We start from the raw sequence: 15,029 nt of genomic DNA, 5'->3' as shown, positions 1-15,029 counted from the left end.
TTTCTCCATATGCAAAATGTGGACAATATTTACCTACTTCACAAATATGCTGTGAAGATTAATTAATGTCTGTGCAGAGTGCTTTGAAATGTAAAGTACTACACAAGTATTAGTACTGGTAAGTATGTCTAGGTGTCCCCTGTTACTCAGATGAGCGAAGAGAACCATTGCACAGGCAAAAACAAATGTCCTCTCTGTAGCCTTACTCTAACTGCTTTCTACAGAAAAGAATTTTAAAATACTGAATTGATCTTCCACAAACTTGGCTTCTTATGTATGTCTCAAAACTTAAAAATCAAGCCAAGTCTTGAGACTGTGCTGATACTCTTTGCAAGGATGCATAACGCATTCCAGTTCGCGCTGCACCATGTATTGGGGGGGGAGGAATGCAAGCCAAAATAGGGAAAGAACATGTTAAAGAATATTTAGATAAGTTAAATGCATTCAAGTCATAGAATATCAGGATTGGAAGGGACCTCAGGTCATCTAGTCCAACCCCCTGCTCAAAGCAGGACCAATCCTCAATTTTTGCCCCAGATCCTAAATGGCCCCCTCAAGAATTGAACTCAACACTGGGTTTAGCAGGCCAATGCTCAAACCTCCGGGATAGTTCAGTGGTTTGAGCACTGGCCTGCTAAACCCAGGGTTGTGAGTCAGTATTTCAGTCAGCAGGAGCTGATGAAAATACACCTTAAGGAACTAGCTGAAGCAATCTCAGAATCCTTAGCAATTACCTTTGAGAATTCATGAAGGATGGGCGAAGTCCCCGGGAATAGGAGAAGGGAAAACATAAGTACCCATCTTAAAAAATGAGGACAAAAGAGGACTCGGGGAACTATATATTTGCCAGCCTGGAAAGCTACTGGAACAAATTATAAAACAATCAATTTGTAAACACCTAGAGGATATGGTATAAGTAACAGCCAACATAGATTAGTCAAGAAATAACCATGCCAAACTGACCTAATTTGTTCTGTGACAGGATTACTGGCCTAGTGGATAGGGGTGTGCTGTGAACATGATATATCTTTGGTTTTAGCAAGGCTTCTGACACAGTCGCATTTTCATAAGCAAACTAGGAAAATGTGGTCTAGATGAAATTAGTATACTACAGGTGCACAACTGGTTGAAAGACTCAAGTTTCAAGAGTGTTTTCAGTGGTTTCTGTCAAACTGGAGGACATATCTAGTGGGATCCCAAAAGGGTCTGTCTGGATTTAGTACTATTCAATATTTAATTATCTGGAGAGTGAAGCGGAGAGAATCTTATAAAATCTGTGGATGAAATCAAGCTGAAAGGGATTGCTAGCACTTACAGGACAGATTAGAATTCACAACAACCCTACAAGTTGGAGAATTAGTCTGAAACCAACAAGGTGAAATTCATAAAGATACTTAGAAGGAAAAGAAAAGGAGTACGTGGGGCACCTTAGAGATTTAGGTGCCACAAGTACTCCTTTTCTTTTGCGAATACAGACTAACACGGCTGCTACTCTGAAACCTGTCATTAAGAAGGAAAGAAGTTCAGTGCACAACTACAAATAGGGAATAACTTGCTAGTGTGGTTCTGTTGCAAAGGATCTGGGGGCTATAGGGGAGCACAAATTGAATATAAACCAACAATGCAATGCAGTTGCGAAAACGGCTAATATAATTCTGGGTGTATTAAAACAGGAGGGTTATATGTAAGACCAGGAGATAGTTGTCCCACACTGCTTGGTGAGGCCTCCACTGGAATACTGTGTTCATGTTCTGGGTGCCAAACTTAAAGAAAGATGTGGACAGATTAGAGAGTTCATAGGAGAGCAGCAGAAACAAAAGATTTAGAAAACTTTAACCCATGAGCAAGAGTTAAAAAAACTGGGCATGTTTAGGCTTGATAAAAAACAACTGAGGATGGAACTGCTAATAGTCTTCATATGTGTTAAGAGCTGTTATAAAAAAAAGAGAACTGTGATCAACTGGTCTTCACGTCCACCGAAAATAGGACAAGAAATAATGGGCTTAATCTGCAGCAAGAGAGATTTAGGTTAGATATTAGGAAAAACTTTCTAACTATAAGGGTAGTTATCCTTTAGAATGGGCTTCTATAGGAGGTTGTGAAATCCTCATCATTGGAGGTTTTAGACAAATACTCATAAGGGATGGTCTAAGAATCCTTGGTCCTGTCTTGGCACAGGGGGGCTAAACTAGATCGGGGTTCTCAACCTTTTTTCTCTCCAAGGCCCCCCCAACATACCATAAAAACTCCAGGCCCACCTCTGCCACTGTTTTTCAGCATATAAAAGCCAGGGCCAGCATTAGGGGGTAGCAATCAAGGCAACTTCCTGGGACCCACGAAGTTAAGTTGCTCAGGCTTCAGCCCTGGTGGTGAGGCTCAGGGCCCCAGGTTTCAGCCCCATGGGACTGGACTTCAGCTTTCTGCCCTGGACCCAGAAAACTGAATACTGGCCCTGCTTGGTGGCTCCCTGAAACCTGCTTGTGGCTCCCTGGTTGAGAACCACTGGACTAGATGACCTCTTAAGGTCTCTTCCAGTCCTACATTTCTATAGTTCTATGACTATATTAATTGACAAATAAGTTATATTAAAACAATTAGTAAGGCAAAAGACCAGGGGAAAGAATTAAAGTACAAATCTCAGGCTTAAATCTCCACTTCATGATTACCAAGTGGTGAATTTCTCAACCTCAATTACACCCACACTTTATTTTCATTGAATGTTTTAAATTGAAAGTTTATGTATATTTCTTTAACCTTTCACAGTCAGGCAATGAATTAGTTTGGTTGCATTATCAATTTAATTGATAGTGGAAGGCCATTAATTCACTTCAGCATACTTCACTGGTAATTCACTCTACCCACACCCACTGTGCTCAGAGGCACCTAGGACTGGAGAGAGAACCAAGAGAGAGACAGGTGGTGAGCTGGGGGCTGGAAGTCTGACATTAGATGGATCACAAAAATGCACACTTATGTGCACATAAATAAAGGTGATCAGAGGCATTCAGAATACACACTTAATTATATTGTAACATAGCAGGAGCTGGCTGCCAGGGTGTTATCAATACAGTAAACTAGGAGTATAGTAGCTAAATGGGAAAACTCATGATAAATTAAAATAAAGATCTTTAAAAAAAAAATTTTCCCTCAAATAAAGCTCGCTTCCCCCAAATATTTTTGCATGCTTTAAGGGGAAATCGTTATAATGGGTATGTGGTGACTGCAAAAGTGAAGAAGTTTTTTTTTTTTTTTAATAAGCAAAAGCGAGTATGTATTAATCTAATTTCTTTAAAAACAAATAAGGAATACCTGGAATCTCTTTTTCTTTTCCTACTCAGGGCTAACCTTTTTTCTAAAAACTTCTGTTCTTTAAGAACATCCTTAATGCTGGTACCGGTAACTTTCAGTTCAAAATCTTTTGTCGAAGACTCTTCCAAGTTCAGGCCACTTTTACCTAAAATATACAACAAAACAGTTACAGTGTTTGAGAAGCATGTCTTTTTATTATTTTTGTAAGGGACACTGTAAACAGTTTGGGAATTACTAACCCTGTTTTTTGTTAGATTCAGGAATGTCACTGTGGACATGAAAAAGTTACATATGGAATTTTTCACAATATTTAGTTACTACAGTATTGAGTTATAATGATGAAATTCTGGCCACATTGAAGTCAACTGCAAAACTCCCCATGACTTCAATGGAACTAGAATTTCACCTTATTTTGTTAAAACACCCAAGTCTAACTTGTAATTTTAACATCACCTTCAGCACCCTGACTCCCACTTTTCAGAAACTTTGTTTTCTCTGCAGCTTTCTGTTTACGCTTCTCTTCAAGTCTCTCTCTATTAATCTACTGCCTCCTTAAGAGTCTCTCTTCTTTTCTCTGGCCTGAAGACAGAAAAACAATGAAAAAGGTGATTTATTTGCATCTTTAAATCAAATGAAGAATGATGAAAGTTATATTAAAAAAAATAATCAAAAATGTTAATAAGTAAAGTTCTGCAAAAGTATAGAAATCAGCGTTTCAGTATAAGAGAAAAATAATCAATTAGTACTCAAATAGGCTGTTTATAGTTTACAAAGTGCTGTACAAACTTTAATTAAAAGTAAACCTCATAAATCCTTCTATGAGATATTAACCCCTTCCCGAGCCTACGAGGTTTTATCCCCATTCTACAGATGGAGAATGGGCAGGCATGGATGTTATGAGTCCATGTCAGAGCCAGCATTAGAACTACGATGTTCCTGGTTCCCAACCCCAATTTCAGTCCACTAGACAAGGCTACCTCCACTTTCAAAGAGCTTTACACTTGTTTTCTTTCGTCCCTCACCTCTGTTGTACATAAGAATTACATGGCCACACCTAGAACCCAGTTTAACCCAGCGGTATTGTGGTGCATAAACCCAGGCAAGCTGCAGAAAATGAAAGTCCAGCAAGCCAATCTATCCTGGAAAGGTTAGGGGATGGGAGTGGATGAGAAACTCAGTATATTTGCTGGAAAGATGTTACCCCATTCTACAGGTGAAGAAACAGGCACAAAGACTATGAGACTTGCTTCAGGTTCACGTCCAAAACATAAAAAGGAGATCCCAGCCCTCCAACCAGGGCAACATGTACACCTGAACATCTCTTCCCCCTCATGCTGGTCAGAGACAGCAGGAATTACTGCAGCTGAATGGCTGTACTAACTGCATTACATGGAAGAGGAGCGAGGAAGATGGTTGGGGCCAAACAGCTACCAGTTCTTGTTATATTAAAGAAATGTGCAATCCACCTTGATAGGTGGTTGTAGGTAGATAAGGGATTTCTTCTCTTTCCCCTTCCCTCAACTGGCAGAGTACACTCAGCTTGCTAGCCCCAGACTCCCACATCTGTGGCAGTCTCTTTCACTTCATTCTTCTCCAATTACTGTTAACCAAGAAAGAACCCATCCTTTGCTGAGATGTTGGGAGTCACCATCCACACTCAGTGCTTCATCTGACATTATCAGCCAGAGATGGTTGTAAAACACTAGGACCTGATATTTAGGTAAGCCAGTAGTTCTCAAATGACTGTCAATGGATCACTGCCATGAAATGTTGACAGATCACATGGTGCTGGAGACAGACAGTCTATAGAAGCAGCTTCTAGGGAAAAAAAAACACTAAATAAAGGGAATAATTTTGTATTGAGAAAACATCAGATGGAGTTAAAATGTTAATAGTGAACGTACTAAAACTTACAATAGACTGACGGTGTTGCTCTACAGTCCGTTCATCATCGGAATCACTGTAGTACTTGGAGTACAGAAAAGGCTTATGAACGTATGCGTGACGCACAGGTTTGGCTTTTCCATCACAAATCTCATTAGTCTGAGGCTTTGTTTTACTCTGATTGTTCTTCTCTTCTTCATCTAGTCAGTAAAAAAGTGGACATAAATTAAAGTGACATTGTTATGGTAAAATTTAAGTGTTGTAAAAAACGAACTTCCATAAAATCTAAGACCAACAGAAATGTTTCCTTTAAAAAAAATGGTTTCAAAGAGATTCCAATTCAATGTTTACAGCCAAATGTTACTAAAGTATGAGAAGTGATCAATCCATTCTCATTGCCCAGAGAAAAACGCAAAATATAAACAAACTGCGAGAAGAAATTAGATTTAAAAATTCATTTGATTTTGATACTATAAAGGAGTCATTTAACATAGTTAAAGACATTTTATATATCTTTTTAGCCATGACAAATTGTGTACAGCATTACATCAGCTATGGCTAAATTTTATAACGAAGACAATCCCCACGTGTATTTTCTGGATGCAGATACACTGCATTGGTAAAGCCTCATCTGTAAAAATCAAACATTGTTCACATACCAAAAAATCAGCACAATATTTGCGGATTTAGAAATCACAGATTTTTTTCTGTATAGGAACTATACAAGTGACCTAATTCATCTATGGATCAGTAAATGCTGAGGAATTATTCTGGTTGAAATAACACAAGCAAATCTATCATTTTGTTTTGTCAGGTTTATTCAGTAAACATACATACTGTATGTTTGGGCTTTACCAATGCAACAGAGCTGCATCCCTGAAATACATTACAAAATGTAGCCATAACTGTCAATACCGAACACAATTTGTCATTGTTTACATTGTCAGTAACTGTGCAGTCAATGTCATGTTAGTTAACTCAATTTTTCCTCTCATTTCTGGGCACAATGAAATTTTACAGTGATGACAGGCCCACAGAAGATTACTGAAATGGTTCCAAAGCAGTAGATCCTACCCAGGAGAAAATTCTGTTGACTACAGAAGCCTCCATATTCCCTAAAGCCTCAACGTATCAAAGAATTTTAGAGATGCCCAGGACTAGGAGAGGACAGAAAGGAAAAGATAACAAATGAGGACCCCCACATCCACAAATCCTAAATCTGGATCTACCCCTATCTTCTCTACCAAAAATCACATAGCCTTTGGGAATTCTTGCAATCCTAGGGCTGTAACAACTCCATGATCCCCAAATGCTCTTCTTACACTACACCTGGGTTCAAGTCAGAATATCAGTCTAAGGCTACATCTACAATACACAGCACTGGCAGCGCCACATAATGTATGTGCAGCTACACGCTGCAGTGAAAAGCAGGCTGAGTCCACACTGTGGTGTGTAGTTACATGCCAGCGAAAGGCTCTACCGGGGGGAGGCAGCAGGGAAAGGCTTCAACAGCTCCCAGAGCCTTTCACTGCAACAAGGAAAGGCTCCAGCAGTGGGGTGCTGGCAGAGTCATTCTCTGCTGCCTCCCCCTGCCAGAATCTTTTCCTACAGCAGGGAAAGGCTCTGGCAGCAGGGAGATAGCAGGACACTACACTGCTAAAAACAACAAAACAGTGTAGATAAGGGAGACCCAGGCTTGAGCACGTAGACAGTCTTCTAGGACACGTACTCTGGTACATACCCATACCCCTCAGGCATGTCTCCTCTACTCCAGAGGTTCCCAAACTTGTTCCGCCACTTGGGCGGGAAAAGCCCCTGGCAGGCCAGGCCGGTTTGTTTACCTGCCGCGTCCGCATGTTCGGCCGATCACAGCTCCCAGTGGCCGCGGTTTGATGCTCCAGGCGAATGGGAGCTACTAGAAGCGGCGCGGGCCAAGCAGCAGCCAGTACATCTCTCGGCCCACGCCGCTTCCAGCAGCTCCCATTGGCCTGGGGCAGGGAACCGCGGTCACTGGGAGCCGCGATCGGCCGAACCTGCAGACGCGGCAAGTAAACAAACTGCCCCGGCCTGCCAGGGGCTTTTCCTGCACAAGCGGTGGAAAAAGTTTGGGAACCACTGCTCTACTCAATTTGCCTAAGCTGTGCCTCACCATCTACACTGCTATTTACATCCACACTAAGGGGAGCAACCCATGTACGCACTCCCCGTGCTACTGAAAGAATGCAGTGCAGATGTACATTTACATTAACTTCACATAAAAGGAAAAAAATTAAAAACAGCACAAAAAGCAGAAGGCATTTTTATGAAGTGTCACCATACATCCTGAAATAATACACACAAATAAAATAATTTTAAAGTACTGGACTACATAAATACTTTTTATTTTAAAATGCCAAATTATCTATTTTTATTATTTACTAACAGCAGAAATACTATGAATTCCACCCCCAAAAGAAATATTCTCTATTATCACACTACACATATATGATAAAATATACTTCAAAATAGATCAGTTTGTAAGATATTATGTATTCAAATGGCAGGAAATACACCAGTCAGGATATTGCTAACAAATGTATTCTTTTTATATTATTTTTACCATCTGATGTGATCTCTCCTTCTTCAGTGCTATCGGAAACCATAGCTTCCTCTTCACTTTCTTCTTCAAAGGAAGAGAGGTCACTAGTATGGACAGAGCTAACAGTGATATCACTGAGCACATCCACGTCTGAATCATCCAAATTAAGTTCTTTAAAAAAAGAAACAAAAAAGTTATATCATGCAACTTATCAAACCAATGTGTTTAGCTCATTTCCTAAGGAAAAGTCTATTGTTATTTTAAAAACTCTGATACACAGAGGTGTTGCATGATCTCTGAACACAGTCTGAATTATAGACCAAAAGTTTGCTTTAACCACAAGTATAACCCCACTGACTACAATGGCGCTATTCACGTTGTGCGTGTATGGCAAGCAAGATTTAGGCTTCTCTTACAAGTCCACCTTTTCAGAGGAGGGTTCTGGCCTTTTTGGGGGAAAGCTAGCATTACTGTTGACTTTATACTGTTACATGGCTCGTTCAACAGTACTACAGTTACCAATATTGTTGGCCCAACATCTTTTCACTTTCTACATCCACTTTTGAAAACCTCCACAAAAACCCAAAATGTCCCTCCATCCCACAATACTTTTTAAGTAGCCTTTTCTATACCTTCTTTTACACCTTCTGTTATCTTGTGTTTACTGCTGCTTTTTTCAGTAGCCAACTGTTTTACTGATTCTGACTCTCTCTCTTTCACTTGCTTCTCTTCTTTTGCTTTTAGGACATCATCATTCTTCTTTGAATGGTCAAACTTCTTGTCATTCTTTTCTTTTTTCTCTTTTTTTCTTTCCCCTTTCTCAGTGCTCTCTGGTTTCCTGTCACCTTTATCTGTCAGTTTACTTTTCTGGTCATCACTTTCCTGTAGAATTTCTTTGCTTGGAAGAATTAAATTGTTAACATCTTTTGTTGAATTTTTGATTTCTTCACTTGGACAGGGGAGTTCATTTAAATCTTCACACTTTGCAACTGCTTCACTCCCTTCTGAAGGATCACAAATGGGTTTCTCTTGGTCTGGGAAGTCTTCTGAGTTTCGCTCTCTCTCTGTGCTACCATCAACACTCTGTTGAGATGAGAGTCTTTTTGAAGTTCTGTCACTGTTCTTGGAATTTGTATTCTCTGTTGAAGCCCTGGCAGCACTTGCTTCCTGGTTAAGAGAAGTTATTGTTTCCAAAATGGACATGGCATCACTAGCTACATTAGCAGTAGGAGCAGTAGAAACACCTTAAAGAATGAGAAAAGAAAGAAAACATTTTAGCTAACCAAGATTTCTATAACATTTGTTAAAAAGAAATATGTATTTCTACGCTGACTGGTTATTATTTTTGAAGGGGAAGGACTTTTCAAATGAAACTTGAATCTCAGAAGTCTGTTAAGGGAAAAACTGAATAATTAGACTACTACAATACCTTAATTTTGTCCCTTCTGCATATGTATCTTAAGGACAGCCTAAATGCCCAAAATCTTTCCAAACAAAAGAACTGCATTAAGACAGTTACATCTCTTGTACATAATTGGCTACTCATCTTTTATAGCCTTGATCCTGTTGTGAAAGTCAGTATTTAACTTTGAGACTGTCACTTCTAGAACAGACTGATTTCCTGGTAACTTCAAGTAAAGGACAAATTGTGATAAGTGTTCGCCTCTTCTTCCCACCCCTCACAGCCGCAACAAATCATTATCCTGGGCTGTTGTCTCTCACAGAGCTCATCTTGCTGACACTTCAAATAGTTAGTGTTAACAGCAGAACTAGGGATGATCAATAATACCACTTGCCAAGAGAAGAAAACCAGGTAGAAAACAGACAACATAGAGTAATGGCAAAATACCTTGTAGTGTGATGGAAGCATCTGCTTTTTCCTCACTAGGGGCTGTACTGGGGCTTGCTTCCTCTTTATGATTTAATGTGGCTAAAAATTCATGAACAGCTTTTTCCACCTGAGGTCTGAATGTGTGGTTGATCTTTGGATCCACAACCTGAGAAATAATTCTGTCAATTCCAGACTCCAACATTCCAGACCTGAAACAAAATAATTGTAATACTTAAAATATATGGACATTTATTTCCACAAGCTACCTTAAACAGTTTATCTAAAGGGTGTTCCTTCCACACACACAACTTTCAATAAAGCACTAAGTTCTCAGAAAGTAATTTTTTTTCACTTAATTCAGAAACACCCATAGCAGACTTGTGTCTAGGTAGTACTCAAAATGTTCTATCAACACACCTAGGAATAAACAGTTCCTGTCCAAAAAAAAATGTGCAGCATATGAAAGATAGTAATAAAAACTATACCAGCAGCCCTTTTACCATGCCATTACTAGCTAACTTCTTGTAGACACTGCAGTAATAGTGGATTTTGGGGAGGGACTTAGATAAGAGAGTATTTATCTTTATGAATCAGTTTGAGGAGGGTATTCCATGCGGAAGGGGCAGCCTGGAATGTGTCAGCCGCATTACATCAATCGTCTTCATAATCCCAATGTCAGGATTTCTCAGTATGGCATTAGGTGACAGCTACTAAACAGTGGAGTTCAGATAATTAACTTACCTGTGTATAATAGAAAAGTTAAGTGTTGAACCAGTTAGCTTCCTAATGGCCTACCTTTTGTTCATCATACTCCAGAAACTGCATAGGTTGTTTATGGCTACATTTGACTTGAGACCCTGTTTCCATTTACGGTGTTATCAAGTCTTAACTACAAAACACTTGTCTTTGCCCTATCCTCAAGTGCTGATTCCTACAACTAACTTGTGCAACAGGTGGCAAAGGCTCACTATTCACACAGCCAGTACTTCTGTTCTCAAGTTTCTCATCTGTCACCAAAGTTGACAGGAAGACATCCCTAATCTACACATGTTAATTTGGAGCAACATTAGGCTGCTTCTCATATTAGTATATCTGGCAACATCAGGCCGAGAAGAATGAGGTAAATGTGTTTATGACACAAACTGTGCTCACTGTAAATGCTTATTCTAAATTATTTTGATATGATCGTTTACCAGCAGTCTTACAAAACTTTTTAGCTGTCTATAGATATCATGTTCAAGGATTCTTGTTTTGTGAACATGACTTTGAGTAACTGACTTGTGCTTCAACATACATGGATTATCATATTCACAATCCTATTAATAACCCAGAATTTAACCCACAAAACCTAATGACAACTAGTAATTTGCTGTATTACCCATTTATGAGGTAGCAGTAGTGCTAGAATCCCTACATTTGAGGATATTACAACATATCACATGAGTGACTTTGACATATTCTCTCTTCACAGAAGCTGTGGAACTTCTTTGTCTATTTAGGTTTCCATTCATTTAGGAGATGAATATCTTTTAAAACAGCAGAATATTAACTCAACTTGTGACTTACTTGAGAACCTGCTGCCTAATATTATTTCTCAGCTGATTCTTGTTGAGATGAGGACTCCAGGTATGAGTTGCTAGGTGGTTGGAAACAAAGTTGTCAACACGTTGTCTTAGGTTTTGATAGGCGGGCTAAAAGGGCAAAAAAAAGTGAGACCAGAAATTAAAAATGCTGCTTGAAACTCATTTTCCTAATGACAAGAGCTGAGAAACTTAAAAAATCCTAGCTCTTAACTGCTGAGTCAATACAAATACCAGGACACAGCCTGCCATCCTCTGATGGGCAAAGACCATTTACCAAAACCTATTTACCTAAAACGGTTTTACGACCCATATTGGAAGCATGTTTATAATCTACATAAACAGCATGTTCTTCTAAAACCGGTGACCACTGGCTGGCCTCTCTAAACAAATGACACGATCTTGCTGAAGTCAGTCACTGACAACTGATTTCAAGGGGAGCACACTGGAGAGCTCATTCCTTAGGCAGGTAGAACAAGGAACCGCCACGGATCTGCCGCTAACGAGGCTATCAGCGGCCTAGTGCAAGAGACAAAGCGCTGACGTGTTGCTGCGATGTGCCCCCTGCCCATGGGGAGCGATATTCCCCGGACCCTCTAGCCAGGCAGGAGTCTCCGCAGCGCTGCGAGCACCCGCCGGCGCCGTGTCCCGGGCAGCCCTGCCTCGCCTCCGGCAACACGCGCCGCTCATCAGGGAGGACCCTGCTGCGCGTCTCGGCGAGACAGCCAGTCCCCAGCCCCCAGCCCCGACCTCGGCGGCACCAGCCCAGCCTGCGGAAGGGGATGTGCCCGCAGAGCCGGGGCAGGTCTGGGTCCCTCACTCCCTCCTCGGACCTGCCCATCCTCCGCCCCATACCTTGGTGTCCACGTCGGCCAGGCAGTCGCGGCGGAACTGGTCGAACAGCCCCTGGCTCTTCAGGTGATTAACGATCACGGACACCAGCTCGGGCTCCACCGCGCCGCCCCCTGCAGAGGCCCCGGGCAGCGGCGGCTGCTGCTGTGGGGGCGGAGGAGGGGGCGGCGGCGGAGGGGGCTGGGGCTGCGGGTTACTGGCCATGGGGGGGGGGAGGAGGAGGAGGAGGGCCTTCAGAGAGCGCGAGCGGCTGCCGGCTCCGCTGCCCGGGCTCCAGGCAAAGGCTGGTTACCGAGGAGCAGCCGCGGCAACTCTGACCCCGGAAGTGGAAGGGAACGGAGGGAGGAAGCGAGAGACAACGAGCAGGGAGGAGCGGGAGCGGCGCCACGGCTGCGGGGAGGGGCCGATTCGCGCAGGGAAATGGGCGCTGCTACTAGCCCTGTAACGGGACGCCGGGGCGGAGCGGCCGTTGCCCCTGCTCCCACGGCGGGGACATCCGAGCCGAGCTCTCCGGCTCCGGCCTCCCCTGGCGCGGCCCCATCGCTGCGCGCAGCGGCGCCGCCTCTACCAGCCGGCGGAGCGAGCGCGAGCGGCGCGTCCAAGCCTCGCCCCGCGACGCGGCTCGCCGAGATTTCCCGACCGCAAGCACCAGAGAGAGAGAGAGAGAGACACGAGGGGGCGGGACGACTGGTTCTGAGCATGCGCCTGTGAAGTGAGCATGCTCAGAAACAGCTGCTGAAGCCGCTGCCCTGAGCTGGGTATTGGTGCTCGCTGGAACCTAGGGAGGCAGCTCTCCGGGGGGAGGGGCAGTGGCAGCGGGCTGGCCAGGCGCCTGCAGGCAGGGGAAGGGCTGAGGGGCACAATGCGGGATGGGGGGTTCGGAGCTGGGGTTGAGAACGGGGTCCAGGCGGGGCAGAGGGGCTTCCCCCACCCCCCGTTCCCCCATTGCAGGACAGTATGTCTTAGCTCCCGCCTCTTCTCCAAAGCACAGCGCATCCCCCTGCCTAGACCAGGCAGCTCTGCCCTCTCTGGTGGCCTGTACTGAGCGGCTCAGGGAGACGTGATTCAGGGGCCTATCCTACTACCCTCCCTTCCTCCCTCTGAAAATGAGAATGGTCAGGGTTCAAACGCACCCCTTGTCAGTTTCTGTGTCTGTCTAAAGCCTCATCGCACTTCACAAAACGTGCCTGAACGGCAGTTCTCACTTCCTGAACTGGCCTGCCCTTTTTCTGGTAATCACCTGGAAGTCAAGTTTCGCACCTGTCAAAGTCTTTACTTTTTAAAATATTATTTTTATTACTCTTAGCACTTCATCATTCACCCTTGTTAATCCATGGCAGATGAATGTCATTGTGCTGTGTAGATGATATTTTAGGAGTAATCATCATTTTAAAATATTCATAGTTGCTAGTAGGTTCAGCAATCACATCTCAGTGTTTCTAATGTAGCACTTCCCGTTTGTATTGTGACGGTAGTTTTTATTTGTATTTTTTTTATACAGCGGTTTATTCTTTGGGATCATATCACATCAAGGCTGATTGATTTCCAGGGCTGATGTCAAATTTAATGCCTTGCATAATGACAGGTTTCAGAGTAGCAGCCCTGTTAGTCTATATTCGCAAAAAGAAAAGGAGTACTTGTGGCACCTTAGAGACTAACAAATTTATTTGAGCATAAGCTTTCGTGAGCATAAGCTGTAGCTCACAAAAGCTTATGCTCAAATAAATTTATTGGTCTCTAAGGTGCCACAAGTACTCCTTTTCTTTTTGTCAAATTTAAGTTTCCTTTAATCCACCAGTCAGGATTGTTTTTGTCAACCATTATTTTGCCTTGTTATCCGGCACCCTCCTCCTTTGTCACGTTACCACTTATGTGTAGAATTTGGTTTGCAAACAGTCTCTGCAGGCCAGATTTTTAAAGGTATTTAGGTGACTAGTGGGACTTCCAAAAGCATCGAGACACTTTCAACCTTTAAAAATCTAGCCCAGAAGGCACTATACTATCTTCTGTGAAATTCTTCACAAATGTAAATTTCTGTTGTAATTTTTTATAAATATAAGTATAAGTATTAAAAAATCATGAGTTATGCATCCAAAAATCACAAAATTAAAATAAATGAAAACATTTTAGGTTCTTTTAATTTGCCTTTTTGTTTCTGAGCCTTTAGGGCGCACTAGCTTCATACTTTTTCTGTTACCTCTCCCAAAGAATCCAAATACCTAAAACAGTTGTACATTCCAGTAACATTCAGAGCTGTTTTGGACTTCCAGTAAGATGTGATTTTTTTTTCTCTGCTCCCTTTGTAAAAGAAAACTTATTAAAACCCCTTATTTCTGTAAGTAATTTACCATCCTGCAAACACTGAAGTGCACACTTCACTTTATTGCTTCATTAGTTACATACATAAATGTTAACATTTCTACTGAATTGTTTATGCATATTTTAATTTCATAGCCTTTTATGTATGCTTCATATGTTGATATATATTTTAGTGATGTTCTTCATTTTGACAAGTTTACTGCTCTGTGCTGCCAAAATCAAGGATTTTTTTTTAAAATGAATTATCCTGTTCCTCCTTTGCGTTGGTTGGATGGGTGGGCATGGGAGATCTGGTGCAGATGTCATCTAGTTTGCCTTTTTGTGAAACTAAATTGTCTTGTCTCTACCATGTTTTTACAGTGGGATAGCAAATGCATGTTTGTTACCCCACGGTAAAAACTCACATTTTCTTAGAACTGAGGACACAGACTATACTGATGACTGAGATGTTAAATGAACCATTATTATTCATTGCTTGACAACTCTGATGCTGATTGTGTGGCTTTACCTTTAGAGAGATTTGTGTCTGAGGCTACGGTTATGCTAGACAGTTTACAGCGGGGGAACTGCAGCAATGCAGCTGCACTGCTATAAGCTCTGTAATGTAACTGCTCTAAGCTGATAGGAGAAAGCTCTCCCATTGGCTTAGCTACTCCAGCCCCGTGAATGGCGGTAG

At 42.1% G+C, this 15,029-nt stretch overlaps 1 protein-coding gene across 1 annotated transcript in view; it reads right to left on the bottom strand.

Moving 5' to 3' along the window:
* BOD1L1 (biorientation of chromosomes in cell division 1 like 1) overlaps positions 1 to 12,661 on the bottom strand; it is a 58,081-nt gene extending 45,420 nt beyond the window's left edge. Inside the window, 8 exon segments of the mRNA XM_038398520.2 lie at positions 3,310 to 3,454; positions 3,763 to 3,888; positions 5,220 to 5,393; positions 7,793 to 7,942; positions 8,404 to 9,015; positions 9,621 to 9,811; positions 11,169 to 11,293; positions 12,038 to 12,661. Of these exon segments, the coding sequence (XP_038254448.2) occupies positions 3,310 to 3,454; positions 3,763 to 3,888; positions 5,220 to 5,393; positions 7,793 to 7,942; positions 8,404 to 9,015; positions 9,621 to 9,811; positions 11,169 to 11,293; positions 12,038 to 12,238 (1,724 nt within the window). The 5' untranslated portion in view covers positions 12,239 to 12,661.
* Positions 12,662 to 15,029: the final 2,368 nt, after the last annotated feature.

Source organism: Dermochelys coriacea, chromosome 4, assembly GCF_009764565.3.
Source record: "Dermochelys coriacea isolate rDerCor1 chromosome 4, rDerCor1.pri.v4, whole genome shotgun sequence".
NCBI lineage: Eukaryota > Metazoa > Chordata > Testudines > Dermochelyidae > Dermochelys > Dermochelys coriacea.
This window is presented reverse-complemented; position numbering and strand designations above follow the sequence as displayed.